The 27,040-nt window shown below is 59.1% G+C and overlaps 2 protein-coding genes across 2 annotated transcripts in view; one reads left to right on the top strand and one right to left on the bottom strand.

Annotated features, from left to right (window-relative positions):
• LOC103105774 (synaptotagmin-7) overlaps nt 1-19,215 on the top strand; it is a 26,709-nt gene extending 7,494 nt beyond the window's left edge. The window contains exons 2-7 of the mRNA XM_056801616.1: nt 410-545; nt 3,738-4,008; nt 6,546-6,715; nt 7,390-7,504; nt 8,428-8,627; nt 12,254-19,215. Coding sequence (XP_056657594.1) covers nt 410-545; nt 3,738-4,008; nt 6,546-6,715; nt 7,390-7,504; nt 8,428-8,627; nt 12,254-12,358 — 997 coding nt within the window. The 3' untranslated portion in view covers nt 12,359-19,215. The remainder of the gene's footprint in view (nt 1-409; nt 546-3,737; nt 4,009-6,545; nt 6,716-7,389; nt 7,505-8,427; nt 8,628-12,253) is intronic.
• A 4,858-nt stretch (nt 19,216-24,073) lies between these two features.
• LRRC10B (leucine rich repeat containing 10B) lies at nt 24,074-26,473 on the bottom strand. The gene has a single exon (XM_001379539.4). It carries the CDS (start codon nt 26,006-26,008, stop codon nt 25,031-25,033), a length of 978 nt encoding a protein of 325 aa, XP_001379576.2. The 5' UTR covers nt 26,009-26,473; the 3' UTR covers nt 24,074-25,030.
• Nucleotides 26,474-27,040: the final 567 nt, after the last annotated feature.

Genomic DNA, 27,040 nt, shown 5'->3' on the forward strand with positions numbered 1-27,040 from the left:
GGCGCCGAGCCCAAGGCCGTGGCAGCTGCGTCCTGCCTGAGCAAACACAGGCGGGCCGCAGAGACAGGCGGCGGCGGGGCGTGTTTGTGGAGGGTAATGATGTGTAGACGTGGCCTGGCGCTCCCAGCCGGGGGCCAGAGCGGGGCCTGCCCAGAGGAGGGGCCGGGGCGGACGGGCGTCCCGACGAAGCCCGTGGCCCGCTGGAGAGAGCGGCTGAGCCGAGCCTTGGGGGGGGGGGGACGGGACGACAGGTGAGGCTCGCCCACTGGGTGAGGGCACCCCGGCAAGGACAGAGACAGCCTTAGGCTGATGGGAGAAGCAGGCGCCCGGAGCCCAGGGCAGCCGACCGGCAGGGGAACGGGGGTCCCCGACCACCCCCGGCCAGCGCTCATTCCGGCTCTTTCCCCAGGTTGCCGGCAGGTGGGAAGGCGGTGAACACGGCCCCCGTCCCGGGCCAGACGCCCCACGATGAGTCCGACCGCCGGACCGAGCCGCGCTCTTCGGTCTCAGACCTCGTCAACTCCCTCACCAGCGAGATGCTCATGGTGAGGAGGAAGGGGGGCCGGGGGGGGGGCAGAGCCAGACCCCCTCCCCCAGCACGGCGTGGGGCGCCTCACACTTCTGCCCGCGGCCCAGCCGCAATGGGGGTCCAAGATGGGAGGGAGGGCTCGGAAAGCCCTGCTGCGGGCACTGCCCGCCCCTTGGGGAGATGGGGGTCCTGGGCTTGGCGTTCGAGGCCCGGCACGCTGCCCCTGGGCGGAGAGGGGGCGTCTGGGACGGAGCTGAATCCACCCTCCGGGGTGCCGGGAAGGAGGATCAGGTCTGCCGAGCCTCCTCTGGGTCATCTCATTATAGCCTCCCGGCAGCCCCGAGCCGCAGGTGCTATTATTATCTTATTTCACCGGCGAGGAAATTGGAACGGAGGCCGGGTCGCGGGGCTGGCGGCCTCGTGAGACGCGTTCGAACTCGAGGCTCCGGGCCGGCACAGATGCGCCCGGGCGCCCCCGGAGATCATGGCAGGGCGGCCTCTCTCCAGCAATGCCTCAGGGAGGCCGGGGCCAGTTCTGGAAAGCATGGCCGTCAGACAGGGGCTCTGGGCACGGCCCGAGCCCGAGGGGAACGGTGCCCACCCCGGAGGCCAGAGAGGGCGCGTCCCTGGCTCCTAAGCCCGCGTCCAAGCCCTCTGCAGTTCTGTCCCTGCCTTGGCCTCCCTCTCCGAGGTCCCCTGAGCTGCCTCCACCTCTCCGTCTTTCCTGGGAAGCGGCGGCAGCCTTCGTCCTCCCCACGCGCCCCCGAATGCCCTCTCGCTTGTGTGCTGGGGCTCCCGGGAGGCTGGACTCTTGGAGGCCGGGCCCTGGCACGCAGCTGCCTCTCACAGTGCCCGCCGGAGGCAGGAAGTCCAGCATCCGCTCCCCGTCTCCTGGCGAGGAGGAGGAGGAGGAGGAGAGCAGAGTAGACTGTCCAGGGAGAGGGCAGGCCATTCGCTCCCATGACGGTGGTCAGAGCGACCACCGGGAGAGGAACCCTGGTTGCTCCCCACTTCTTGGCTGGCATGTGAGGACCCAGGTGGGAATCACAAGTTTGCTACCGCCTCCGAGCCTTCTAGAGGCAGCAGGTTGGGAGTCGGGAGGACTTTTGTTCGAATCCCACCCCAGACCCTTACTAGCTGTGTGGGCTCCGTCTGCCTCAGTTTCTACATCTGCAAAAAGGACCAGGGTCACCCAGATTTAAACCCAAGACCTCCTGATCTTCCTGAGACCCCTGAGCCACCTAGCTGCCCCTGAGGAAAGGTCCATGGGCGGGCTTCCAGGGGCCCAGGACCCCCCAAAGCTTCCAGGACCCTTAAACCAGAGGGTCCCTAAACCAAGACCCCCCCCAGATGGAGTTCGGGCTTGATGTGGGCTGAGGATGACACATGCCCATCACCCATACCTCAGTTTCTGGGAAATGAGGACAAAAATGGCACCTCCCTTTTGGGGGTCCTGCGAGGCCCCACCTGTGTCAGGGCCCGCTTCCAGCTCCAGAAGATGAGGCGGCCGGGAGGCTGGGCTGGAGAGAGGGAGGGAGGGAGGCCTGCCCGCACCCCGCCTCGCAGGGTCAGCCCCCTCCAGAGGCAGTCAAGAGGCCGGCCTTGCCTTTGATGTGTTTTTGATGATGCCTTCTGAAGGAGAAGGGTCTCAGGCTGCCCATCCCCCTGGGGCTCCGGTGGGGGCTGCCCGACCCGGTTGCCATAGTTACGGCTCCGCTGTGCCATCCCAGATCTGGTTAATTAGGGCTCAGGGCTACAGTTGTGCATGCAGAGCCTGGTGATGAGCCTGCAAGAGGCCCTGGAGTCCTGGAGGCACCGATTCCGGCCAGGCGCCACCCCCAAGCCCACACCCCAAAGGGGGGCGGCCAAGCACGTGGCCATGGGCACCCTATTTTCGGTTGAGCCAGTGCGGATGCAAAGAGTGCCACCAGGAGGGGGAGGGAGCGCAAAATGAAGAAGGGCTGCTTGGGCTGGGAAAGAAGGGATGTAGAGGCGCAGGGAAGGGGGGCGACACCACCGTGGTCAGGTTCTGTGGAAGAGGAGCCACGGTAGGGACAGACGTGCCAGCCATGGCGAATGGGCAGCCTTGGAAGGGAGGGAGTCTCCAAGTTGGGCGCGATGCCCGGGGCGCTGGCTTCTGAGGTTCCAGCTTTGCCTAATTCAGGGAAGTCAGGGTAGCGGCCAGGTCAGTGAAAAGACAAGGACCCTCCCTGGGAGAGGAGCCCTCCTGCCGCCTTTGGGGGTCCCTTCAGCTGACGGCACGGCATGGGAGAGCCAGTGCTGGAGCCCCCAGTCCCCCCAGGCCCCAGGGGACGGTCCGTGTCCCGTGCAGAGATCTAGGTTCAGGTGCTTTCAGAAGCCTCCGCATGGACAGGGGCTCCGTAGACTTTGCCAGACTGCCCAGGGAGTCCAAGGGAAGAAAAATGGTGGCGATCCCCCTTGCTGGGGTGCCGGGACCCAGGCAAGACCCCGGGGAGGCTCCTGCCCAAATGAGACCCAAACGTGTCTCCCTGCCTCTCCCTGGATCCCCCCAAGCCCACCAAGTTTGGGCTGTTTGCTTGACCCTCTGACCTCAGTCCAGGAATAGCAGCTGACACAGCTGGATCTGACATCAGGAGATTCAAGATGGCGGGAACCACGTGACTTACCACGTGACTCCCCACGTGACTCCCCACCTGACTTCCCCTTGCCCATTCTAGGCTTCCAGGGAGGAGAAAAGGCCCTGGTCTTGGAGTAAGGAGACCCTTGTCCAAACTCTAGCTCTGACTCAGTTGGCCAAATCACAACCTCTCAGGGTCTCCGCCTCCTTCTCTGTAGAATGGGAGTAACAATGCATTACCTACCTCAAAGATTCCTCGTCAAATCAAGTCACCAAGTATTTATTAAATGCCCACCATGTGCCTGGCCCCGTGCTAAGGGCTGGGGATCCAAAAGGGGGTCCCTACCCCCCCCAGAGCCCACAGGCTACTGAGGGAGGCAGCGTGCCAAGACCTAGGCACAAGGGGGGGTAGACACGGGCCGATGGAGAGGCAGCCCAAGGAGGAGGGGGAGGAGGAGGGGCTGAAGCCCAGCTCCTGGTGAGGAGAGGATAGACCCAGGAGCCATCGCCCGGTGAGTGGGAGGTTTGTGGTGCCCCCCGTGGGGTCCCCCAGACCTCGAGGGGGGCCTTTCCCTGATGCCTCCTGGGGGTCTGTCTCTCGTGCCCCAGCTGTCCCCAGGCTCGGAGGATGACGAGGCCCACGAGGGCTGCAGCCAGGAGAACCTGGGCCGGATCCAGTTCAGCGTGGGCTACAACTTCCAAGAGTCCACCCTCACCGTGAAGATCATGAAGGCGCAGGAGCTGCCGGCCAAGGACTTCAGCGGCACCAGCGACCCCTTCGTCAAGATCTACCTGCTCCCCGACAAGAAGCACAAGCTGGAGACCAAGGTCAAGAGGAAGAACCTGAACCCCCACTGGAACGAGACGTTCCTCTTTGAAGGTGAGGCCGGCCCTGCCGGGAGCCCCCCAGGGGCACGACGGGGACCAGGTCGGGGCCGCTTTGGGCAGTCATTTGGGCACACGAGTCCATGGGGAGGGCCCCGAGGGCTGGCCGGGTGGCCTGGGCAGCTCGCTTTCCCTGGGGCTCCTCGTCGTGTAACAGGAACCTGGAGGGGATGTCCTCGTTTATTGTGTGGCTCTGCCAGCCTCACCGCCCCCTAAGGAAGACCGGGGGGCCGTGCAGAGGGGAAGGTTCTAGGCCCGTCCCATCAGCCGCGAGACGTTGGCCTGTTCTCTTCGGTTCTTGCCTTGCCTCTGACCCTCCTCTGCCGGCCACTCAACCTCTCCTGGGCTTTGAAGAGGCCTCCCCCGGGGGGAGAGAGAACAAAGGGGGCACAGCTGCGGGCACACGTGTTCTCCTGAGTCCCTGGTAGCAAAGTCCCAGAAAGAAAGGATTAGACTCCTTTGGCTTGGCCCCGGAGGGCAGAACCAGGGGAGGAAGTGGAGAGGGGGGTGGGGGACAGGACTCGAAGCAAAGGGAGACGGCCTAGCAGTTAGAAAGGTCTCGGCAGAAGGTGATGAGCTCCCTGTCCCCGGAGGACATCACGCAGAGGCCGAAGGGCCAAGCACTGGCGAGTGTGTTGTAGATGGGATGGATCCCTGCTCGGCCTAACCTCTGCCTGTCTTTAGAGACCCTTCCAGGCCTGAAATCCCAAGGCACATCTAGGTGTTTGTGGTAGCGAGCACCAGGTAGGCCCAGAAAAGGCCTCCTGAAGGAGGGGTCCCCTAGGCTGGGTCCTGAGCAGAACCAGGGTTCTAAGAGGTGGAGATGAGGAGAAGCATTCCAGGCATCGGGAACAGCCTGGGCACAGCCAAGACCCAGAGCGTTTAAAGATGGGAAAGTTAGGAAGGACTTTAAGTGTCCGAGGAGATGATTCGTGATCCAGGAGTCGGTCCGTCACCCAGGGCGGGTGGCCTGGTCACGGAGGCACTTGAGCTGTTTCACTTTGGTGGCTACCTGGAGGATGGATTGGAAGAGGGAAAGGGTTGAGTTGGGGAGGCCGGTCAGGAAGCTGTTGGAAAAGGCCAGGCAGGAGGTGATGAGGCCCAGAACTGGGGTGGGGGCTGCCAGAGTGGGGTGAAGGGAGGCAGAAAAAACATGCAACTGATAGGATGCGTGGAATGAATGAGAGGATGGGCTTCGACACTGATTTTGTGGATCTGCATGGCTGGGAAAGTGGGGGACCTTCACCAGAAATAGAGAACTTCAGGAGACTGTGATCTGGGGTGACGGGGAAGGAAAGTTCTGTGTTGGATGAGCCGAACTGGGCTGTGGACGGGATGGCCAGTCAGAAGTGGCTGACTGTGAGTGAGGTGGGACTGTAGCTCAGGAGAGAGGTGGGGCAGGATTTATGGATCATTACAACCATGGAGGAGGATGAGGTCATCAAGTGGGAGGCGAGAGAAGAAAAGAGTAAAGGCCGAGAGCAAAGTGTTGGGGAACATCTAAGTTAGGGGGCACGACATGGGGGGAGGGGGGAGCCAGCCAATGAGACTCAGAAGGAGTGGTCAGAGAGGTAGGTAAAGGGGGGAGAGAGAGAGACAAACAGAGAGACAGACAGAGACAGAGAGAGAGGGAGGGAAAGAGAGAGGAGAGAGACTGACAGAGAGCCAGAGAGAGAGGGAGGGATAGATAAACAGAGAGAGAGGGAGGGAGAGACAGACAGACAGAGACAGAGAGAGGAAAGGAGAGACAGACAGACAGAGAAGAGAGCCAGAGAGAGAGGGAGGGAGAGAGAGAGGAGAGAGCCAGAGAGAGAGAGCCAGAGAGGGACAGAGAGAGAGAAAGAGAGAGAGAGAGAAAGAGAGGAGAGACAGAGGGAGGGAGGGAGAGACAGACAGACAGAGAGACAGAGAAAGAGAGACAGAGAAAGGAGAGACAGACAGAGAGAGACAGAGAGAGAGGGAGGGAAAGAGGGAGGAAGAGAGAGAGAAGAGAGAGAGGAGAGACAGACAGACAGAGAGACAGAGGGAGAGAGAAAAAGAGAGAGACAGAGAGGAGATACAGCCAGAGACAGACAGACAGAGATAGAAGACAGACAGACAGACAGAGAGAAAGGAGAGAGACAGAGAGGAGATACAGAGACAGACAGACAGACAGACAGACGGGCAGAGAGGGGGGCTGGGAGATCACTAGTGGCTCCCGAGAGGGTGATCTCAGTTGCAGGATAAGATCAGCAGCCAGAGGAAGTAGCACTGACCGTGGCCCCCTTTTCTTGGACTCTAGCTGACAAAGAGTGGGTGCAGTGAAACTGCAAAGGAAAAGGTTGGGGCCCAAAGCCGTCTTCAGGATTGGAGCTCCAGCGCTGGAAGGGGATCTCCTCCAGCGGGAGTCCTTGGGCAGAGGCCGGATGGTGCCCGCTGAGGCTGCTGGGGTGGGGGAGCTCTCCTGTGGTCCCTTCTCGCTCGGAGGCACCAGAACGTTTCCTGGGTCGGGGTTCGAGCCCAGAGCCCTGACTTCCCTCTCGGTCCCCACAGGCTTCCCCTATGAGAAGGTGGTGCAGCGGGTGCTGTACCTGCAGGTCCTGGACTATGATCGCTTCAGTCGGAACGACCCCATTGGCGAGGTGTCCATCCCTCTCAACAAAGTGGACCTGACCCAGATGCAGACATTCTGGAAGGAGTTGAAGCCATGTAGCGACGGGAGCGTAAGGCCCTTTCTGTCCCTCCCGGAGGCTGGGGCTTAGCGTCTTGGGCATGAGAAAAGGGTGCCCCTTCCCTGCCACAGCAGGAGAAGGCTTCCACCCTATGGAAGGGGGGCCTCAGTGATCCAGGGAAGGTACAATGGGTGGTCATAAAAGAAGGCTAGGGGCACCAAAATGCACCAAGCAATGGTCCTGGAGACCAGAGGACCCGAGTTCAATTTCCACCTCACACACTTCCTAGCAAGACCCTGGGCAAGTCACTTAATCTCTGTTGACCTCAGTTTCCTCATCTGTGAAATGGGATAACAATATCACCTAACTCCCAGATATTTGTATAGTGCTCCGCAAACTTTCGAGCACTATATAAGTGCTAACAATTATTGTTATTATTACTATCACCCCCAGGTAGGGGGTAAGGGGGGGAGCCATTGTGGAAGGGACCCCATGGCCCACATCTGGCTAGCCCCTGCTGCCCCTGGAATGAGCTGGGAACTGGAGAAAGGGGCCCGATCCCTCGGAATGTGGCTCAGGCTCTGAGGAGTCCTTTCCAGAGGTGCTACAGTGCCAGGGCTGCAGGCCTCATCACAGCAGTCCCCTGTGGGGTCCTCGGAGCGCAGAGCCACCTAAGAATTTTGCCCAGGCTCCCAGCCCCCACCCCCTCCTTTTGTCTCTTCCAGGGAAGTCGAGGGGAGCTGCTCCTGTCCCTGTGCTATAACCCCTCTGCCAACTCCATCATCGTGAATATCATCAAAGCCCGGAACCTAAAAGCCATGGACATCGGGGGAACATCTGGTACGGGGCGGCTTTGGAGCAGGGCTGGGATGATGAGGCAGAGGGGGGCATTGTGAACATGGGCCTCTCTCAGCTCTTTCCTTCTTGGATTGTGGAATCTAAATCTCCCCCCATCCTTCCCTCTCCACGTGTTGAACATCATCCCATGGAGCTCTCCTTCCTATCAGAACACTCCTTGGGGCAGCTAAGTGGATAGAGAGCCAGACCTAGAGATGAGGGGTCCTGGGTTCAAATTTGACCTCAGACACTTCCTAGCTGTATGACCCTGGGCAAGTCACTTAACCCTCTGTCTAGCCCTTACCACTCTTCTGCTTTAGAACCAATATATAGTATTGATTCTAAGAAGACAGCAAAGGGTTCAAGAAAAAAGAACACTCCCAAAGCTAGGGCTGCTGGGCAGTCAGCTAACATTGACTAAGGGTCTGCTATGGGCTGGGTTCTAGATTCAGTGCTAGGCTCTCTCTGGACCAGAGGCAAGTTTATTGGGGTGTATTCTAGGTTCCTTTCCGGAATGAAGAAGGTAGCATGGAAATAGAAAGAATGCTAGGTTGGGACTCTGGAGGTCTGAGTTCTGGTCCTAATTCTGTCAGCTTCCTTGGTGACTCTGAGCTAGGGATGACCCCTTTCTAGGCCCATGTTTTCCCATCTGCAAAATAAGGTAGTTGAGGCGAATGTTCTCTGAGGTCCTCCCCAGCCCTGACATTCCCTGCTCTAGGCCCCCTCTGCCCGGCTCTGATGTTCCCTGTTCTACGGTCCCTCCCAGCTCCAACATTCTATAATTCAGCATCTCTAAGGCTCCCTGTAGTCTTTGATGGCTGCCCCCCCCAAAGGGAAGAACCTCTCTTTTCTCCTCTTCTCCCTCGGGGGAGAGGTCCGGGCTGGAGAAGCCCCACTTCCATTGGCTCCTGCTTCTCGCCCCACAGACCCCTACGTCAAGGTGTGGTTGATGTACAAGGACAAGCGAGTGGAGAAGAAGAAGACGGTGACCATGAAGAGGAACCTGAACCCTGTCTTCAATGAGTCCTTCATCTTCGACATCCCCACAGAGAAGCTGCGGGAGACGACGATCATTATCACCGTCATGGACAAGGATAAGCTCAGCCGCAATGACGTCATCGGCAAGGTGGGTGGCACTAGCACCGGGCCACCTGCTAATGCTGGCAGGAGCAGTCAAGGGAGGGAGGGAGGCAGGGCTCTGTATGCTGGAGGAATTCAATCAATATTTGCTAAATATATGCATGAATGAGGGCAATGAAGCTAAACTGTAGGAGGGAGGAAGGAGGGAGAGAGGGAAGGAAGGAAGGAAGGAAGGAAGGAAGGAAGGAAGGAAGGAAGGAAGGAAGGAAGGAAGGAAGGCAGGCAGGCAGGCAGGAAGGAAGGAAGGAAGGAAGGAAGGAGGAAGGGAGGGAGGGAGAAAGGAAGGGAAGGAGGGAGAAAGGGCAGTAGGAAGGAAAGAAGGAAGGGAGGAAGGGAGGGAGGAAGGAGGGAAGGAAGGAAGGGCAGTAGGAAGAAGGAAGGGAGGGAAGGAGAAAGATTAAGGCAGGAGGAAGGAAGGGAGGGAGGAAGAAGGGAGAGAGGAAGGAAAGAAAGAAGGAGGGAGGGAAGGGAGGGAGGGAAGAAGAAGGAAGGAGGGAGGGAAGAGGGAAGAAAAAGGAAGGGAAGGAGGGAGGAAGGAAGGGAGGGAGGAAGGAAGGGAGGGAGGAAGGAAGAAGGAAGGAAGGAAGAAAAGAAGGGAAGGAAGAAGGAAGGGAGGGAGCAAGGGAGGGAAGGAAGGGAGGGAGGGAGGGAAGGAGAAAGGAAGGGAGAAAGGAAGGGAAGGAGGGAGGAAGGAAGGAAGGGCAGTAGGAAGGAAAGAAGGAAGGGAGGGAGGGAGGAAGGAGTGAAGGAAGGAAGGGTAGTAGGAAGAAGGAAGGGAGGGAAGGAGGGAGATTAAGGCAGGAGGAAGGAAGGGAGAGAGGAAGGAAGGAAAGAAGGAGGGAGGGAAGGGAGGGAGGGAAGAAGGAAGGAGGGAGGGAAGAAGGAAGAAAAAGGAAGGGAAGGAGGGAGGAAGGAAGGGAGGGAGGGAGGAAGAAGGAAGGAAGAAAAGAAGGGAGGAAGGAAGGAAGGAAGGAAGGAAGGAAGGAAGGAAGGAAGGAAGGAAGGAAGGAAGGAAGGAAGGAAGGAAGGAAGGAAGGAAGGAAGGAAGGAAGGAAGGAAGACAGGGAGGGCATGAAAGGGAATCCATTCTGGAGCCAGCCTTAGGGTGCCATCCTCTCTCTACTGAAGCCCTCAGTGTCCCCCAAGATTCTCCAGGTCAGACTCCTAGAGTGTATGGTGACCATTTCCATCAATTCAACAAATACCTATGAAATGTGTTCTGTGAGGCGCTCAGGCCTCCGCCAGACCCTGGGGATACAATGCAAAATCCTGCCCTCAAGGGCCACGTATTCTCTTCCCCACGGGGTGTATCAGTAAAGACAAAGTGGATTCTAATTCCCTTCAGCACTAACAGTTGGGTGTGTGTACATGGGATGGCCCTAACTGGGACAGTTCTGCTGTAGGGGGTGACTTCTGAATGGTACCTAGAAGGGAGCTGAGGCTTCCAAGAGGCAGAGGCAAAGCTAGGTGACACAGTAGATAGAGCCAGGCTGAGAGATGTGAAGTCCTGTGTTCCAGTATGACCTCACATACTTCCTAGCTGTGTGACCCTGGGCAAGTCACTTTACTCCCATTGCCTAGCTCTTCTGCCTCAGAACCAATACATAGTATGATCTAAGACAGAAGGTGAGGATTTAAAAGTGTTCACATGTGCCTGCTTGTCCCACTCCATCCCCATCTCTGCTCTATATTTTTAAATTTTGTTTTTCATTCTCTCCTTTCCTCCTCTTTTTCTGCTTCCTTATTGCTACCCCTTGTAATGTATCACCAAAGCCAAAAATTGGCCTAGTAACTGCCCTACCTGGAAACCCCAGGCCCATTGGGCCCCCAGGTCCCTTCCCTTTCCAGCAAGGATGGGCAGCCCGTCTCCTCTTCCTTCTTCTCCTCCTCCTCCTCTTCTTCCTCTTCCCCCCTCTGCCTTCTCCTTCTCTTCTTCCTCCTCTTCCTTTTCCTCTTCCTCCTCCTGCTCCTCCTCCTCCTCTTCTTCCTCCTCCTCCTCCTCCTCCTCCTCTTCTTTCTCTTCCTCCTCCTCCTCCTCCTTCTCTTCCTCTTCCCCTTTTTCTTGTTCCTCCTCCTCCTCCTCTTCTTTCTCTTCCTCCTCCTCCTCCTCCTCCTCCTCCTCCTCTTCTTTCTCTTCCTCCTCCTCCTCCTCCTTCTCTTCCTCCTCCTCCTTCTCCTTCTCTTCCTCCTCCTCTTCCTCCTCTGGAGCCCTCGGCCCATGAGAGCCTTGACCCAAGCCCCGGAGCCCTGCTGTCCTGGACAACTTGGAATCATTCTGGTTCTGCTCACCTCTCCCTCCAGTCTCATTTCTCTGGGTTCTCGCCTGGCTCCTCCTGAGCTAAGTCCCTGCAGGGGTGATTGTGGGTGAGTCACCTGCGCCCATTTGGTTTCAGTCTCCTCATCTGTGAAGCCAGGGGGTCAGAAGAGGTGAGGGCGAGGCTGAGTCCCTGCTCGGAGCCTGGGATTGCGGGATCTTAGCAATAATCCCTCCCATTTCTGTCAGACCAGGAGGCTTTCCAAGCCCTTTCCGTAGGACAGCCTGTAAAACTGGGACAGCCAGATGGCCCAGTGGAGAGAGCACTGGCCTGGGACTCAGGAAGACCCATCTTCATGGGTTCAAATATGGCCTCAGACCTTTCCTAGCTCTGTGACTCTGGGCAGGTCACCTTACCCTTTTGGCCCCAGTTTCCTCATCTGTAAAATGGGCCGGAGAAGGAAATGGCCAACCCCTCCAGGATCTTGGCCAAGAAAACTCATAGTTGGACACGACTGAAAAATGACTGAGCGGCATTTTAAGAGGGGAAGAAGTGGAGGCTCAGAAAGGTCACGCAGCCCCAAAGAGTCAGAGCCTGGCCTCTTGCCAGCGCCTTCTCTCATGTCTCCCGGCCTCAAATCCCTCCCCCTTCCAGGCGTCCTCCACCCAGCTAGCCGCCCAGGTGATCTTCCTAAAATTAGCTCCCACAGGCACTGCGTGGCTCAGGAAATGCCATCAGCTCCTTTTTATTTCTAGGATCAGCCCAGTTGGGCATTTCAGACTCTTTCTAGCCTGGCCCCTTCTTCCCTCTCCTCTCCCCCCCACACTGGACAATTTAGCCCAAGGGGGCCTCTTGTTCCCATCATATAGTTCATCTCCCACTTCCGTGCCTTTGCCCAGGCTGAGCCCCACGTCTCAGGATGCCTTCCCTCCTCAGCATGGCCTCACAGAAGCCCTAGTTTCCTTCAGTGCTACATTTTAATGTCATCTTCCACAGAAGGCCCTGTCTGATCCACACCCCCACCCCAGCTGTCAGGGCCTCCTTCCAGAAACATTACTTTGCTTTTACTTTGTATATACTTTCTATCTTTCTCCCTTTCTTAAAATAAAACAACCTTCACTTCCCGCTTGGAATCAATACTGTGTATCGGTTCCAAGGCAGAAGAGCTGTAAGGACTAGGCAAGGGGGAGGAAGTGACTTGTGCAGGGTCACCCAGCTAGGATTTGAACCCAGGACCTCCCCTCTCGAGGCTGGGCTCCCCATCCTCTGGGTACTTTCTGGCTCTGGCCTCTCGCTCATCCCACAGAACGGCTCGATGCCGGGTGACCAATGCCCTCTCCCTGTCTCCTCCCTCCAGATCTATCTGTCCTGGAAGAGTGGCCCTGGGGAGGTGAAGCACTGGAAGGACATGATTGCCCGTCCTCGGCAGCCCGTGGCTCAGTGGCACCAACTGAAGGCCTGAGTGGGGCCTGGGGAGGCCCGGGGGTGGGGCTGTGGGCTCGGGGTTCGAGTCACGCCTTCACACTTTATGCACAACGCCCCGGGTGTGGCTCCCCCATTGGGTTGCGGGGAAGGACCCCTGCGGGCTCAGCCAGGGAGGGGGGCCTAGGACTCAGTACAGCCATGTTTCTAGGCAATGCCAGCCCTCCCCGGTTTGGGGGGGCCCTTGGGAGCCATTTTCCTGCTTGCCCCTTTTCTTCAACTCGCCGACACTAAAGAAACAGGAGGGGGAGTGAGAGAGCAAGAGAGAAGGATGGACAGAGAGAAGGACAGACGGCAGAACAGAGAGATCACTCCAGAGGCCCCACCCGGTGGCGCTTGACTGGTCCACCATTTTCTTTGAGGTGGCTCCTGGAGCTGTGGGCTGGCCAAGAAGCAGGCGAGGGCCAGGTGAGGCCACGGCAATTGGCCTGGCCAGAAAGGCCCTCTTCCCCTCCGGGGCGCTGGGGGTTTTTAAGCCATCTCGAGGCCCCTGCGGGCCAAGGGGTACAAATAGCCGGCTTCAGAGCCGAGGCCTTGTGTCCATGTGCTGTGTTCAAATCGTCCATGCGCACGTGTGAGCGCGTGAGGAGCCCGTCCTGTCCTCGGGGGCTCGAGATTGCTCGCCATGTGTGTCCCGGGGCCTCTGGAAAGGGGAAGGAGGAGGGAGAGAGGAAGACGGCGGGATGGGGAAGAGGAAGCGAGGAGACTTGCCCAAAGCCCTACGCGGCAGAGCCACCGAGGAGCCCCAATCCGCTTCAAGTCTGGGCCTCCGTGCTGGATCGAGAAGGAGGAACACGCTGCCTCCCACCCCGACCTCTGCCTTCCAATTCCTGGAGAGCCGGGGGCTGGGGGGGGGGGGGTCTTGGCCAGGGTCCCCACTGGGGCTTCTGCCAAAAATGTACAGGCTGGCTCTCATTTCCCCTCAAAAACACGAAGTATGGAATTCTGTCATATATGAAAAATACTCATTACCTGTGGCTTTCTTTTAGTCCGAAAATAGGCTTAGGATCCTAGGAGTTAGAGTGTCCTAGTCCAACCCTGTCGTTCTTGAAAAGGGGAAACTGAGGCCCAGAGGGTAAGTGAGGTCGCCAAGAGGGGAGCTGAGACCTTTGATGACAAATCCAGCCCCACTCCACCTGCATCGCTGCCCCTGTGTCCCGGGCCCGAGCCCCGGATCCGCCCCACAAGTAACTTGGTCCCAAAGGCCAGACCAACATCTCTCCATTTGTGTGCTCTCTGGCCAAGTTAGTACGCCGTCCCTAGGTGTACTATCCTCTCCTCAATCTCCAAGGCTCTCCCAGTAAAGAGTCTGAGTCTGAAGTTGTGCCTGGGGCTGTCCCCCTCGACGGACGACCCCATTGCCCAGAATTTTTAAGTAGGCTGGTCCCATGGATGGAGAGCCAAGCCTAGAGATAGGAGGTCCTGGGTTCAAATCCAGACTCAAATACTTCCTAGCTGAGTGCCCCTGGGCAAGTCACTTGACCTCAACTGCTTAGCCCTTTCCACTGTTCTGCCTTGGAACCAAAACACAGTTTTAATTCCAAGATGGCAAATAAGGATCGGAAAATCAATAAGTAAATACATAAGTCGGCTGGTCCCAGCCACTGCCCTCTAGATGGATACACAGTGCCGGAGCAGGCCTGGTTCCATCCCTGGAGCCTTCAACCGGGCCCTGCCCCCGCCTTTCTCGTTGTCCTAGTGGTCCCACACTGCCCCCCCCCCCCCCGCCGCCTTCCAAAATCTCATCGCCTTCATTCTCACTGGGAAAACGCGCTCGCCCCTGCCGGGCTCCGGACCTCTCCTGCCCTCTAGGTCCTCCTCTGTTCTTTCAGCCCCTCATCGCTCCCTTCCATGCCTTCCCCAGGGGCCTCCCCCATGTCGCCCCCTCCCATTGGGCCGAATTGGGTGTCAGCTTTGAGCCAGGACAGGAAAGGTCCGGCTCCAGCTGGAGCCCAGGAGACCTGGATGAGCCCTCGGGCGTTTGGACACCCATTCTCAAAGCCCGAAGGGATGGTGGAATCTAGAACTGGAACCTAGAACGTCAGCTAGAAGGGAAGAGGAGTCATGCTGGAAGCAACCTGAGAATGGAGGCTTTCCGAGCTGGAGTCGAGTTGCCAACACAGCATGTTAGAGCTGGGAGGCCCTTAGAAGACTGAATGTTGGAACGAGGTAGAATGCTGACAGCTGGGTGGCCCTGTGCCTTGAGAGCCAGGACTAGAGGCAGCAGGTCCGGGGTTCAAATCTGACCTCAGACACTTCCTAGCTGTGTGACCCTGGGCAAGTCCCTTCACCCCCATGGCCCAGCCCTTCTGCTCCTCTGCCTCGGAACCAAGGCACGGTATCAGTTCTAAGTGTTGTTGCTTTGTTAAGTAGAATGTTGGAGCTGGAAGGAACATGGGAGCATAGATGGTCAGGCCTGGAAAGACCTTAGACTGTGGATTCTCAGATTGAGACGACGTTATCAGAGCTGGAAGGGAATTTGGGGCCCAGAACATGGTGGAAGGCATTGTCTTGGGATATAAAGCACAGAGTGAGGCCGAGCTAGGAGGAACCTAGAACATCAAAGCTCAGAGCTAGAACATCCGTAGAGCGTAAATGTCTGAGCCGATCTTGGCCCCTAGGAGGGCCACGCTGGAAGAGATCCAAAAGATGGCCCCGTCTGTGCCCATGATGGCTGCCCAGGAGAAATTCTATGGGAGCCCCAGCAGCTCGCTCTGAGCCTGGGAACCCAGAAAGGGGCCCTTTGGCCGGGACCCCGCTCCCTGGAGGCTGGGGGCTGGTGGGACCATCGATTTGCCCCCAAAGTATTTCTGAACCCCTTGAAGGAGGGCCGAGCCGGCCCGTTCCCTTCTCCACCTCTCCTTGCCAAGAGCTGGGATGGAGCATCTGAAGGCGCCCCTGCATGGCCCCATACGGTTGGTGCTGGCGTCTCTGCCAGTGGTGGCTTCTGGGTGATCCCGCTGAAAGTCTGATGACTCCTCCCCACCTTCTTATTGCTACCTGGAAGAGCGCGCTTTGATGGAGGGCAAAGCCAGAGTCCCAGAGGAGCAGGTGTCGACCTGCACTTCCTAACGCTGGCCGCCAGATGGCAAATAGACAACGTGGACTGGCAGCCGTTCCCTGCCCAGGCTCTAGCAGAAAAGTTGGCCTGGTGTGGAGAACAAAGAGAGCAGATGCCCGGCCGTGCTGGGGGAAAGGCCGACCGGGACCCCCAGGGCCCCTTACCCTAGTGCAACAGAGGGACGAGACTCCCAGCCGCCATCTCTAAGAGGCTTGGGGCACGGATGCCCTCTGTTTAGAATGGGCATTCCTGGAGGGGCGAGGAGCCAGAGAACCTCTGCTGTCCAGCTGCCTCATTTCCCGACACGGAGACTGAGAACTTCAGGGCTTCAAGGGCCTTCGGGCCAGCGACAGAGAGGCTTTGGAGCACGGAGCGTCAGATACAGAGGAACCTTCCAGCAGAATTTCTGAGCAGAGAGGGAGGGGCCTTAGGACGTAGAATGCAAAGGTTACACTTGACTTAGGGACAGAGCAAGGATTTGAACTCAGCTCTTTGGGCTCGAGATCATACTCACTTCTCCATGTCTCAGTGCTGAACTGCTTCCCATCACCGATAATAATGCCCAGGAGCTCTGAGGCCCAGCCTTTCTAGGTCTTAACTCTGCCCTCTCTCGTCCTTACTGTTACCTTGAGCAAGTCACTGAATTTCTCTAGGTCTCCGTCTTCCTCAGAGAAGCAAGGGAATTGGGTCAGATGACCCGAAGGACCCCTCTAGCGCTCACTCTCAGATTCTCGCACCCTAGGAAGTTACGGAGAAACATTAGCAAGCAGTGACTCTGGGCTTCTGGGATCTGGATTCGATTTCTGACTATTATTTCATACTAGCTGTGAGACCTTGGGCAAGTCACGTCGTCTCTGCTTCCTCATGGGTGGAATGGGTTAGGGAAAGGGGTCTAGAGACTGATCCCTTGGGTCCTTTCAGGTCTGAAGTCTGAGTCAATGAGTGGCAGAAAGGTCAGGCTTGTGTGGAGGGAAGGGATGGAACAGGGTCCAGAGGTGGCCCTCACGGAAGCAGAAGAGAAGCGGCAGGAAGGGGAGATGGTAGGTGAGGAAGGCCACGTCAGGGAAGAATGTGATCAGAGAGACTCTTCCGCCCTTGGTGCCTCAGTTTCCTTCTCTGTAAAATGAGGGGTTTGGACCAGATGGCCCTAAATCCTAATGAGCGGGAGTCCAGGAGTGCGCAGGCTGGGGAGGGAGCGCCCAAAGGAGAAAAGGGAAGGCTGAGGGCAGGGGAGGAGTGTGGAGGGCTGCCAGGTGTGTCGTGCGTCTCCCCCTTCCTTCCCTCCTCCCCTCCTTGTGGGTGGGGAGGAGCCGCCAGCCAGCAAGCCCCTCACCTTGCCATTCTTAGCTAGTGATTCCCAGCTGGGGTCAAACCAAATCATATTGGAGTGGGCGGGGGCAGGGCACCCAGAGCCGGCTCAGCCAATCAGGCGCAAAGATGCTGGGGGGGGGGCACCTCCTGCTCCCGCACCCACCCCCAGCCCTCCCCTTCCTGCCCCTGGCCTCAGACCAAGGAGAGCCTCCTGGGATCCGGGTGGCCAGAGGTAGGGGTCACCAGGCCAGGAGGAGCAGGGGGGCCGGAAGCAGCCCCCCCACCCCGTGCCGCCTGCGCCTCATTTTCTCCATTTGTAAAACGAATGCTTCACCTACCTCACAGGGGAGGCTGTGAGGCTGCGGGCGCCGGCCTGGGTCCGAGGGCGCCCTTGGCTTTGGACGGGGCTGCCCCGAGAGCGGGGCCTGCTTCCCCTGGCCAGGGGACCTTCTGGGATGGCTGAGACCAAGGAGGAAGGCCTAGGCCTCCCTGGCCGCCCTCCGGTGCCCAGTAGGGTGTCATCTGTGGTCTTGGGGGGAGGCGAGAGCTCCTAGCGATGACCTCCGTCTCTTATCTTGTGACCATTCTCCTGTAATTGCTGTACAGAGTGCCCCCCGCCCCCCACCTAGCAGTGCCCCCGAAGGAGGGGACGGAGAGACCCAGGGGCCCTCCACCCCCGGCCCGGCCGGGGCCCAAGGGGGGCCTGCCCTTTTTATCCTGTCGAGTCCTCTCACAGCAAAGTGTTTTATAAAAAAAGACAAAATTCACCACCACAAAAAAACAAAAACAAACCACAAACCTCAACATTCTCAGCGAAGAGAAAGGAAGAAAAACGAATGGGAAAAAAACCATAAAAGCCGTTTCCACCACACACACCCTCTCTAAGCCAGCGAGATTTCCTCTTTGCAGATTCCTATTTTTGTGAGAATGGCCCCTGCTTTGGGGGGGGGCGTTCGGATTAATAAAGGATAGTGAAAAAGCAGGGCCTCGGCTCCTTCCTCCGCCGTTCCCTAGCACCCCGGCCCAGCCTCCCCCCCAGAAGAAAGCGAAGGAGATGGGGGAGGCCAGGCTGGGGCTCCCTCCACCCCCCACCTCTGGCCTCTGGTGGAATAGCCCCGGCTAGCCCCCCCCCACCTACTCATTCGTAGGCTTCCTGGCTATCGTCCCCCAAGGGGAAATAGTGGCACCTTAGGGCCTCCTGCTGTGACCCCCAGGGAGGAGCTGAGACAGACTCCCCCATCCTCGGTCCATACCTGGGGCAGGGCAGACCAGCCTCCAAAACCACCCCAAGGGGAGGCCCAGCCCCCTTAGGAACAGCAATAGCCAAGCGAGCATTCTCTCCCCCACCCCACCTCTGGGGTTCCAGTCCTGCCTCTTCCCCCTCCCTGGCTGTGTGACCTTAGGCAAGTCACTTCCGTTTCTCACCCCTAAAAGGGCAATAAGCACCCCCGGCCCTGCCCCTCCCACGGAGGAGCTGGGGTCTGAGTCGTGCTCAGGGTTTCCTAGGAAGAAGGTGCTAAATCAGCTTCCCTCACGAGCACAAAAGGAAATCCCAGTCCTGGGCTTGCTGCCGTCCCACCCTCCTTCCTGCGCCCAGCCCTGAGGATGGGTTCCTCCTGCAGTGAGGGCTGATGGGCTTCTCCCTCCCCTCCCGAGCTGCCCCGCACTCTGGCTCGGTTTAAGCATCCCTTCCGACGTCACCCTTTTTCTCTGGAAGCTGATCCCTCGTCAGGGAAACAACGCCAGGAAGGACCTTGGGGACCAGCCAGTCCGGCTCCCCACCCCGCCCGGTGTGACCCCCTTCTCGCAGAGCCAGGAGGAGCCACGGGGGGCCGCTGCCAGACAGCTCGGCCCCGAGCCAAGGGACGGAAGGCCGGGGCCTTGAGTTTTTCCCATGGAAAATAGTCCCTGGAAAAAAACAACCCACCCAGCCCTGGTGCTCAGGTACTGCCCAGGAAAGGCCTGGACGTGCCAGGCCGGCTACTCCGCGGGCTCCGGCCTGCCTCTGTCCGACGAGGGAGTTGGGCCAAGTGGATTCTGAGGTCCTCCGTGTGCCGCCGCCGTACCACCCTCCGAGCCCCCGAGAGCCCACGTCATTTCAGCCCATATTGGGATCCGGCCCCCAGTGCCAGCGGCGCCTCCTCCGCCTCGGCTCTCCTCCTGTTCTCATCCCGCCATCTCCCCGTGCTCGGTCCCCTTCTGCAGGCCTCGTCCCCCTTCAGGACCTCCTCTCTAGATTCCCGGATCACTGGAAGCTTCTCTTGAGCAATCCTCCCCTCGCACCCAGGACAGCGGTGCTCCGGGCGTCTGTCTGTCCCTCGGCGCTGTCCCCGCCTCCATCCCCCTTGTCTGTGTCCTGTGTGCTTCTGTCTTGTTTAGATTGTGCACCCCCGGGGCAGGGCCCCCGTCTGACTCAATGTTCTGTGCAGCACCAGCAGGTGCCTGAATAAATGTTAATCCATGGATCCACGGTGCCCACGTCGTCTTGGGGAAGCAGCTGGGGGGCGGGGGCCAGCAAGGGGAGGCGGAGTGGTCTAGGAGCATCCCGAGGGGCAGAGAGACACTTCCAGCTTGCAGAATCAGGGAAGACTTCTCAGAGGAGGCAGCGTACCCATAAAGGAAGGCTTGAAGGCAGAGAAGCTTTGGATGGGCAAAAATAAGACGGGAAGGCATTCTTGGTGGGGATGTGGTGGGGGCAAACAGCTGGTTGGGCAGTGATGGAACAGAGAGAACCATCAGAGCTGGACAAGGCCTTGGAACAGAGAACATGGAATGCCAGAGAATGGGGGGGGGCCGCTGGAAGGCCAGCTCGGCTCACCCCCCACTTGTAGGACCTTAGGAGAGTCCCTTGCTCTCTGGGCCTCCTGTTTCAAAAGGAGAGACTGTGCCCGGCGGGCCTCACAAGCTCCCCACCTGCCAGGCCTCTGCTGGGCACAGCCCTGCCTCAGGGAGCTTGAGAGGGCCACAGGGGGGAGACTCGGGCAAATGGAAATATGGACAGAAGAGAGATGAAAAAACCCTCCCTTCTGTCTTAGAGTCAACCCTGTGTACCAGCGCCAAGGCAGAAGAGCGCTCAGGGCTAGGCAGTGGGAGGAAGGTCTCGCGCAGGGTCACCAGGAAGGGTCTGAGGCCAGATGGGAACCCAGGACCTCCGTCTCCAGGCCTGGCTCTGTCCACTGAGCCCCCTGTGCCAAGTCCTAAAGGAGGAGAGAGGGATGGCACCAGGCCTGGACCTGGCCTCAGACACTTCCTCGTGGGGTGACCCTGGGCGAGTCACTTCTCGCCCATTGCCGGGCCCTGAGGGCGCTTCTCTCCTGGAAGCGATCTGTCGTATGGAGTCTAGGACACGCAGTGAGGGCTCCAAAGCAATCATCCTCGTCCCTCTGGCAATGGGTGGGAGAGGCTGGGCCCGAGAGACCCATCACAAAGCACTGGAGCAGGCGAGGGAGGGGTGACGAGGGTCAGGATGAAGGCAGCGGCCCTAGGACCAGAGAGGTCAGCCCCGGCTAGATTATTGGCCAGAGTCTGGAACGGATAGGCTTTGGGACGAGGAAGCCTGAGGAGTCGGACAGCTCAGAGCTTGTTCCCCTGGGCAGAGGGTCTCCAGAGTGTCCAGGGAGCAGGCGGGGGACAGGAGACGCCAGCATAGAGCACTTATAACTGTATCTAAGTAGAGCCTTTGGAGGATGACGACAGAGGCCCATTTTGGAAGCGTCTAGTTGGTGGCGTCTTGAGGATTTCCCTTTGGAAACATCCAGTAGGGAGCCGGCGATGGTGGACGTGGGAGGGAGCCTGGGCCGCAGATACGGGAGTCCTCTGCATAGAGTTGATGAATACATCCTTACAGATCATTTAGCCCAAATTTTCACTTAACAGTTGGAGAAACTGAAGTCAGAGACCCAGAAGGATATGCCAAAGATCATAGAGTCAGTTAAGAGAAGGACCATTTGGTGGGTCCAGTCTTAAAGAGGAGAATCATTAAGATGCTAAAAGGTGGCACAGGAGATAGAGTGTTGGACTTGGAACCAGGAAGACCTGAGTTTGAATCCTGCCTCAGTCCCTTACAAACCTAGACAAGTCACTTAAAGTCCATTTCCTCCCTTGTAAAGGGAGGGGATGATCACAGCACCCACCTCCTAGGGTTTGTAGATTTCAAAATTAATATACAATAACTATAATATTTTTAAGTTTATTAATAATCATTAAAGTAAAAAAGCTAACTAACCCAGCCCCCCATCTCGGGAAGAGAGAGATAAGGCAGAGACACCGAACTATATACAAACATGCCCACACAATGTGGTGGAGAGAGGAAAGGAATTCTGGGAAATATGGGAGGAATTCTGGGAAATACAGAAGGACTTCTGGGGCATGAAGTCCAAGGGTTCAAAATTCTAATGAATACAGGTTGTGGTGAGGATGGGATGAGAAAATATCATGGGAAGTGCTTGGCCAGATGTTCAGCACTCTAGAAATGTTAGCCCTTGTTCTCTGAGCTCATCCTCCCAGTTCCCTTCGGCCTCCCTCTTGCTCCTGGGTCCAAGGATAGACAGCTATGTTAGTAAGGCCTTCATCTCCAGATGCTGAGGACTGGACACAGAGGAAGCTGCCCAGAGCCCCCTGCCAGAAGCCACCATCTCCTCTCCGCCTACTGCCTGCAGCCCACTGGGACACAGGCAGAGGCTTCCCTGCCGGTACCTTCCTCTTTAGGCTAGGCGGCAGCTCCTCTGATTCGCCTTCTTTTCCCCTCTGCTCCTCCAGTCCATCCTCAACCACCAAGGACACCGAAGGGCCCAGCCAGGGACCCTGTATGGTCTCCTGCCTGTAAGGACAGAATTGGGGGCAACTGGAAGAAGCAGGGGCTCGGGGACAAAGCCAGAGGCTGCATTTGAGATGGGGCTTTTAGCTTGAAATGAGCAGCTGGCTGGTCATGGCAGACCAGAGTTCAGGAGGAGAGGCTGGGATTGGACACGGGGCTCGGGGAGGCAGCTCCACTTGTCTCTCTGTTTCTCAGCCACTTTGTCGAAGCACGGGGAAGACCCCCGATGGAGCCGCTGGCCAGGCAGCCACAGTCAGACCCGAGGGACCCCAGAGGAGGGAGCCAGGGGTTAAGGCGGGGGCAATAGCCCTTGCCCTACTCATGGTATTCACTCTCCTCCGGGCCCCATCAAGCCCACCATGCCCGTACTGTCTGCTCCAGCTAACCCCTCTGAAGGTTCCTAACATCTTTTGGTGGCCCTTTGCCAGGGAAACCTGTGGACTCTCTCTCAAAATCAAGTTTTTAAGTGCAGAAAATCAAATTCGGAGGATGTTAAAGGAAATCAAGTCCATAAAAATACTTTCTCCCATTTGAATTTGGTTTCCCTGAAATCTCTCCTTGGACCCCTGGAGGAGGGAGGTCCAAGAGAGCCCCAAAGAGTCCAAGAATAACAGATTAAGAATCCTTGATGAGGAGCCACTAGGTGGCTCAGTAGAGAGAGAGCCAGGCCTAGAGATGGGAAGACCTGGGTTCAAATCTGGTCTCAGACACTTCCTAGCTGGGTGACCCTGGGCCAGTCACTTCACCCCCATTGCCCAGCCCTTACCATTCTTCTGTCTTGGGACTGATGATTCCAAGATGGAAGGTGAGGGTTTAAAAACAAAGAATCCCCGATGTAACTGACCTTCCCAGAGGTGTGCTGATGCTGAAACATCTGGGCTCGGGAAGCCTTCTTCCCCATGTGGCCCTGGCCTACTCAGGAAGAGAGAAGGGCCACAGAGAGCAAATGGGGCAGAACCAGCAGCCGCCCTTCCTCCTCCCCATTCCTCCTGCTCCTTCTTGGGGGGGGGGGGGGGATGAACCAGATCCAGGCAGCCCTTTCTAATAGAGGTGCTGCGTGGGGAGGGGAAGCCTCCCGGGGGGCTGTGAGGGGCCACAAGAGGGGGTCATGGGGAACTCCATCAGGCTCCTTCTGTAGTGACCGCCTTCCTGCCACCCGGCCCGGCTTGCCTTCTGCCTTCCCGATGAGAGCGGTCCTTTCTGTCCTCTCCTTTCTCCTGCGGTGGAGGCAGAAGAAAGGCGGACCTTCAGGACCCAGCTGGAAGGATACTCGGCAGTGGTTGGCCCACTCATTTTACAAACAGGGAAGCCGAGGCTCCTCTGAACCTCAGCCTAGCGGTGCCAGGTCCCTGCTTTCCTCCTCCCTCCCCAGATCCAAGGGGCGCATCTCCCTGCACATTCTGGATCCCCTCCAGGAACGGGAGACAGAAACAGGGACAGACGGACGGAGGCAGAAAGAAAAGCCCTTGGGCAGCCCCTGCCCAGAACCCCTTCTCCCTCCCGAATCGGGATGAAGTGCTGGCAGGCCGGGCTGGGTAAGGCAGCAAAGGAGACCTGGCTGCTCCCAGGCAGTGCCAGGCTGGAGCTCAGCCTTGTCTCTCTGCCAGCATCTCCCTGCCCCCACCCCAGCCTGGCCAGGAGGGCTTGACCCTTTAGGCCCGTTGCCATGACAACAGAGCCTTGGCATCCTCTCCTCAGGCCATTAGGAAGGCTTTTTTATTGACTTCTTGTCCTGCATGGTGTAGGAAGAGGGAGAGAAAGGGCTAAGCCGAGAGGGGGAGGGCTGAGGGAGGCCCAGTTGCAGGGAGGAGAGACAGAGGGAAGGCCCAAGGTGGCAGACAGAGGAAGCACCTACTGTGTGCCGAATGCCCGGCTGAACCCTCAGAAGGCAGCCTGAGGGGCCAAAGAGAGGAGAGAGAGAAGCCAGGGCCAGAGAGGGGCAGGGGCAGGAGGGGGGGAGCAGGCAGTGTAGTGGGGAGGCTCTGAGGAGACAGAGGGGCAGAAGGAAGGGAAGGCGGGCCAGAAAGCAGCAGAGGCGCACACCCGGGAAGGGGAGCAGAGTGACAAAGTGATGGGGGGCTGGTAAAGAGGGGCAGAACCCCCACCTGCCTACTCACAACAGAGGAAAATCCTGGCTAAGAGGGAGTCAGCACAAGGGCCGAGGAGCCTCAGAACAGAGAGCGGACAGACAGACAGACAGACAGACCGGAGAGGGCTTGGCCAGGCAGGGTCCAGAACAATCGAGGCCAGCCAGCACTGACACAGAGCAGAGCCGGGCTGGGCAGAACCCAGGCTGACAAGGGGACAGCACTTGGATGGCAGAAGAGCAGGGCAAATGGTGGTGCCCAGCCTGGACGGGCAGATGGCAGGGCCGGCGGATGGACGGGGGACGGGGGAGGAGGCGGCTGGGGAAGGGATCCAAGCTGGCCAGGCCCGCAGAGAGAATCAGCAGCGGACGCTCTGCGAGCCGCACTCTCCCAGGCTTCTCAATAAACAGGCATGGGGGAAACGAGGAAAGAGGATTTATGTCCACAGACAACATGTTTCTCCTAAAGAATATCCTCTTTTACCCGGTCTGTGTCCCGACAGCATCCCTGAACCACCCCAGTTCCTGCCCGGCTCTGCCTTAGTAAATATCTTCCCTTTATTGCTCCGGAGGGCGGTGGGGAGTGGGGAAGGGGCGATGGGGATCAGGGATGTCCCTAGCCAAGGAGGAAAGGAAGAGGAAGCCAGGCAGGGCCAGTCGGCCCCATCCCCTGCTCCGGGTCAGCTGCCTCAGATGTGCCCATTTATGGGAATGGAAAGAGCAGGCAGCCCGGGAGCTGCTGTGTGGGCTGCCTGGTTCCCACCCTACAGAGGACCTCTCTGGGGGGCAGAGGGAGCTTCTTTTCAAACTTGACAGCTGGAGGGAACAGCTTCCATTCCGGGGGACAGTTCCTCGTGGAATTCCAGGAACAAGCTGGGGGAAACACTTGGGGGTAGGGCAGCGCCGCTGTGAACACCAGAGGGCCAAGCGCAGAAAAGTGGGCGCCCTCCGCCGGCTCCTTCCCTTGCTGCCAGTCCTGGGGAGGCCGCAGACCCCAAGACCGATAAATAGCCCAAAGAGGTATGTAGGATCCCCGCTGAGGGGGAGGTGATTCGGTGCTGAACGCAGGCCCTCCCGGGACCCCAGAATTTGAGTCTTCCTTCCCTGGAGAGCCGTCCCAGGCCCAGCTCCAGTCCTTTCACAGCGGAGGCTCTCGGGGTGAGAGGCAGGGACCTCTAGGAGAGGGGGAAGGTGGTGGCCCAGGGCCCTCCGCAGATCCCGGGGGCCACCCCTCGCTGGAGATGCTTCCGTAAGCCCAGGCAGGAGCAGGAAAGGGAGTCCCTTTGGCCTGTCCTGCGCAGCAGTGACGGCGGCAGTAGCGGCTGGGCTGTTCTTGGTGCCCAGCAATGAGCCAAGTGGAGAGCGGCGGCCAGAGGGCTCAGGTGGGCTCTCCTTTCCTGGGGAGGCCGAGGCCGTGGGGCCTGTGGCGGGCACACAGCGGGCTCTCCTCCCGGGGTTCCTTTTCCCTCTCCTCTTCTGCGTCTTCCTCCTCCTCGGGTTCCTCCTCCTCCTCCTCCTCCTGGTCCCCAGTCTTCTCCCGGGGCTCCTGGGCAGGCGGAGCTGGGAGAGGGCTTGGTGGCTGTGGCGGGGCTGCTGGGGGCCGGGGCCGGGGCTTGGGGGGCGGGGGCGGTTCGTCCCGCTCGGCCATGCGCTCTACGGCGCCCTCGCCCACCAGGAAGACGGTGTCGAGGACCCGGGGAGGCCCGGTGACGGGATTGTGATCGTAGGAGAAGAGGCGCAGGGCACGCAGGGGCCGCAGGTCGGGGAAGCCACCCAGCTGGTTGCGGTCCACGTCGAGGATGCGCAGGCGGCCCATGCGCAGCAGCACGCTGGGGAAGACCTCGAGCCGATTGCCGTAGAGCCAAAGGCCACGCAGGCCTTCCATTTGGGGCAGCTCGGCGGGCAGGCCTCGCAGCCGGTTGTCGCCCAGCTGCAGCGACTGCAGCGCCGGCATGCGGAGCAGTGGGCGCGGGAAGCGCCGCACGTGGTTGCCCTCGAGCCACAGGCAGCGCAGGCTCTGCAGCTGCGCAAAGTCCGCGGGCAGCCCCGGCAGCCGGTTGCCGCCCAGGTAGAGGCGGCTGAGGCGTGGCAGGCGGCACAGCGCCTCGGGCACGCGCTCCAGCTTGTTGAAGTCCAGCGCCAGGATGCGCAGCTCGCGCAGCTCCTCGATCTCGTCGGGCAGCTCGCGCAGGCCCGTGCCGCTCACGTAGAGCCGCCGCAGGCCCAGCAGCGCGCACGCCGCCGTCGGCAGCCGCCGCAACCGCCTCCCGCTCAGCTCCAGCAGCTGCTCGCCGTCGCGCAGCTGCTCCGCCACGTCCGACGGCAGCTCGTCCGGTGTCGACTCGGCCGTGCCCATCCCGCGCTCATGGCCCCCGCCGGGGACCGGCCCCTCGCGCCGCCACTTCCCGCCCCCGTCCCGTCCCGATCCGGCCTTCGAGGGGCCCGCCCGCTCTGGCCCCTGGGGCCCCGCCGCCGCCGCCAGGCTCTCGCGCTCGCTCTCCCGCTACCTCGCTCGCTCGCGCTGTCTGACTTGGGTTCCCACAGCCCCGATGCTTAGCGACCCGTCGCCATGGAAACCCCCCGACGCGCTTCCAGCTGCCAATGAGAAGGAGGGAGGAAGAGAGCGGGGCGGGAGCGAGGGCCCTCCCGGGCTCTGGGCGCCGCCCCCCTCCTTCCCTCAATCCCTATTCAAGCGGGCGGGTCCCCCCCACTCGGATCTCTGAGCAGCCCCTCCTCGGCACAGCCCTTCCGTCAGCTTACCAGCCAGCCATGGCCTCTAGGACCCTGCTCGAGCGCCCGTCCCACGGGACTCCCCGCCCCCTCCTCTCCCTGGTCACGGCGGACCTCAGTAATAGACCAACGGATCACTTCTCGCTGTACCGATCGCTGCCGGGTCTGAGCATCACCACAGCCTGCTCTGGGAGGGGCCTGAGGGCCAGGGGCAAAGAAGGAAGGGACTCGGGAGATCCCCAGGGGCCAAAGGGCAGCCAATTCCAGGCAGCTCCTGTCCGAAGACCGCTAGGATTTGGAGTACAAAGAGCCGGGTTCAAATCCCATTACACTAGAGGGCTGAACCTAGGTAGGAAGTCATTCTGTTCTCCTGCCTCTGTTCTCACCTGTAGAAGGAGGGGGTTGTACCTGAACCAGTTCCAGAGTCTCTCCCCCCCCCCCCCCCCGCCCCCATTCAATGCCCCATCCTCCACCGCGCTGGAAAGGACCTTAGACGGGAGGGAGTCTTAGGGGTTGTCTTGCCCTGACCTCCTTTACAGATAAGGAAACGGAGGTCCATAGAGGATAAGCAATATAGGAATAGAGCTCTTGGGGGCACAAGTGGAAAAGCGAGCCAGGCCCTGCTTTCAAGGAGTTCTCAGTGTGATGCAGGAGGCAA

Source organism: Monodelphis domestica, chromosome 6, assembly GCF_027887165.1.
Source record: "Monodelphis domestica isolate mMonDom1 chromosome 6, mMonDom1.pri, whole genome shotgun sequence".
NCBI classification, from domain to species: Eukaryota; Metazoa; Chordata; class Mammalia; order Didelphimorphia; family Didelphidae; genus Monodelphis; species Monodelphis domestica.

Coding starts and splice junctions, on each gene's coding strand:
- LRRC10B (XM_001379539.4), bottom strand. CDS start 26,008: ATGGGCACGGCCGAGTCGACACCGGACGAGCTGCCGTCGGACGTGGCG.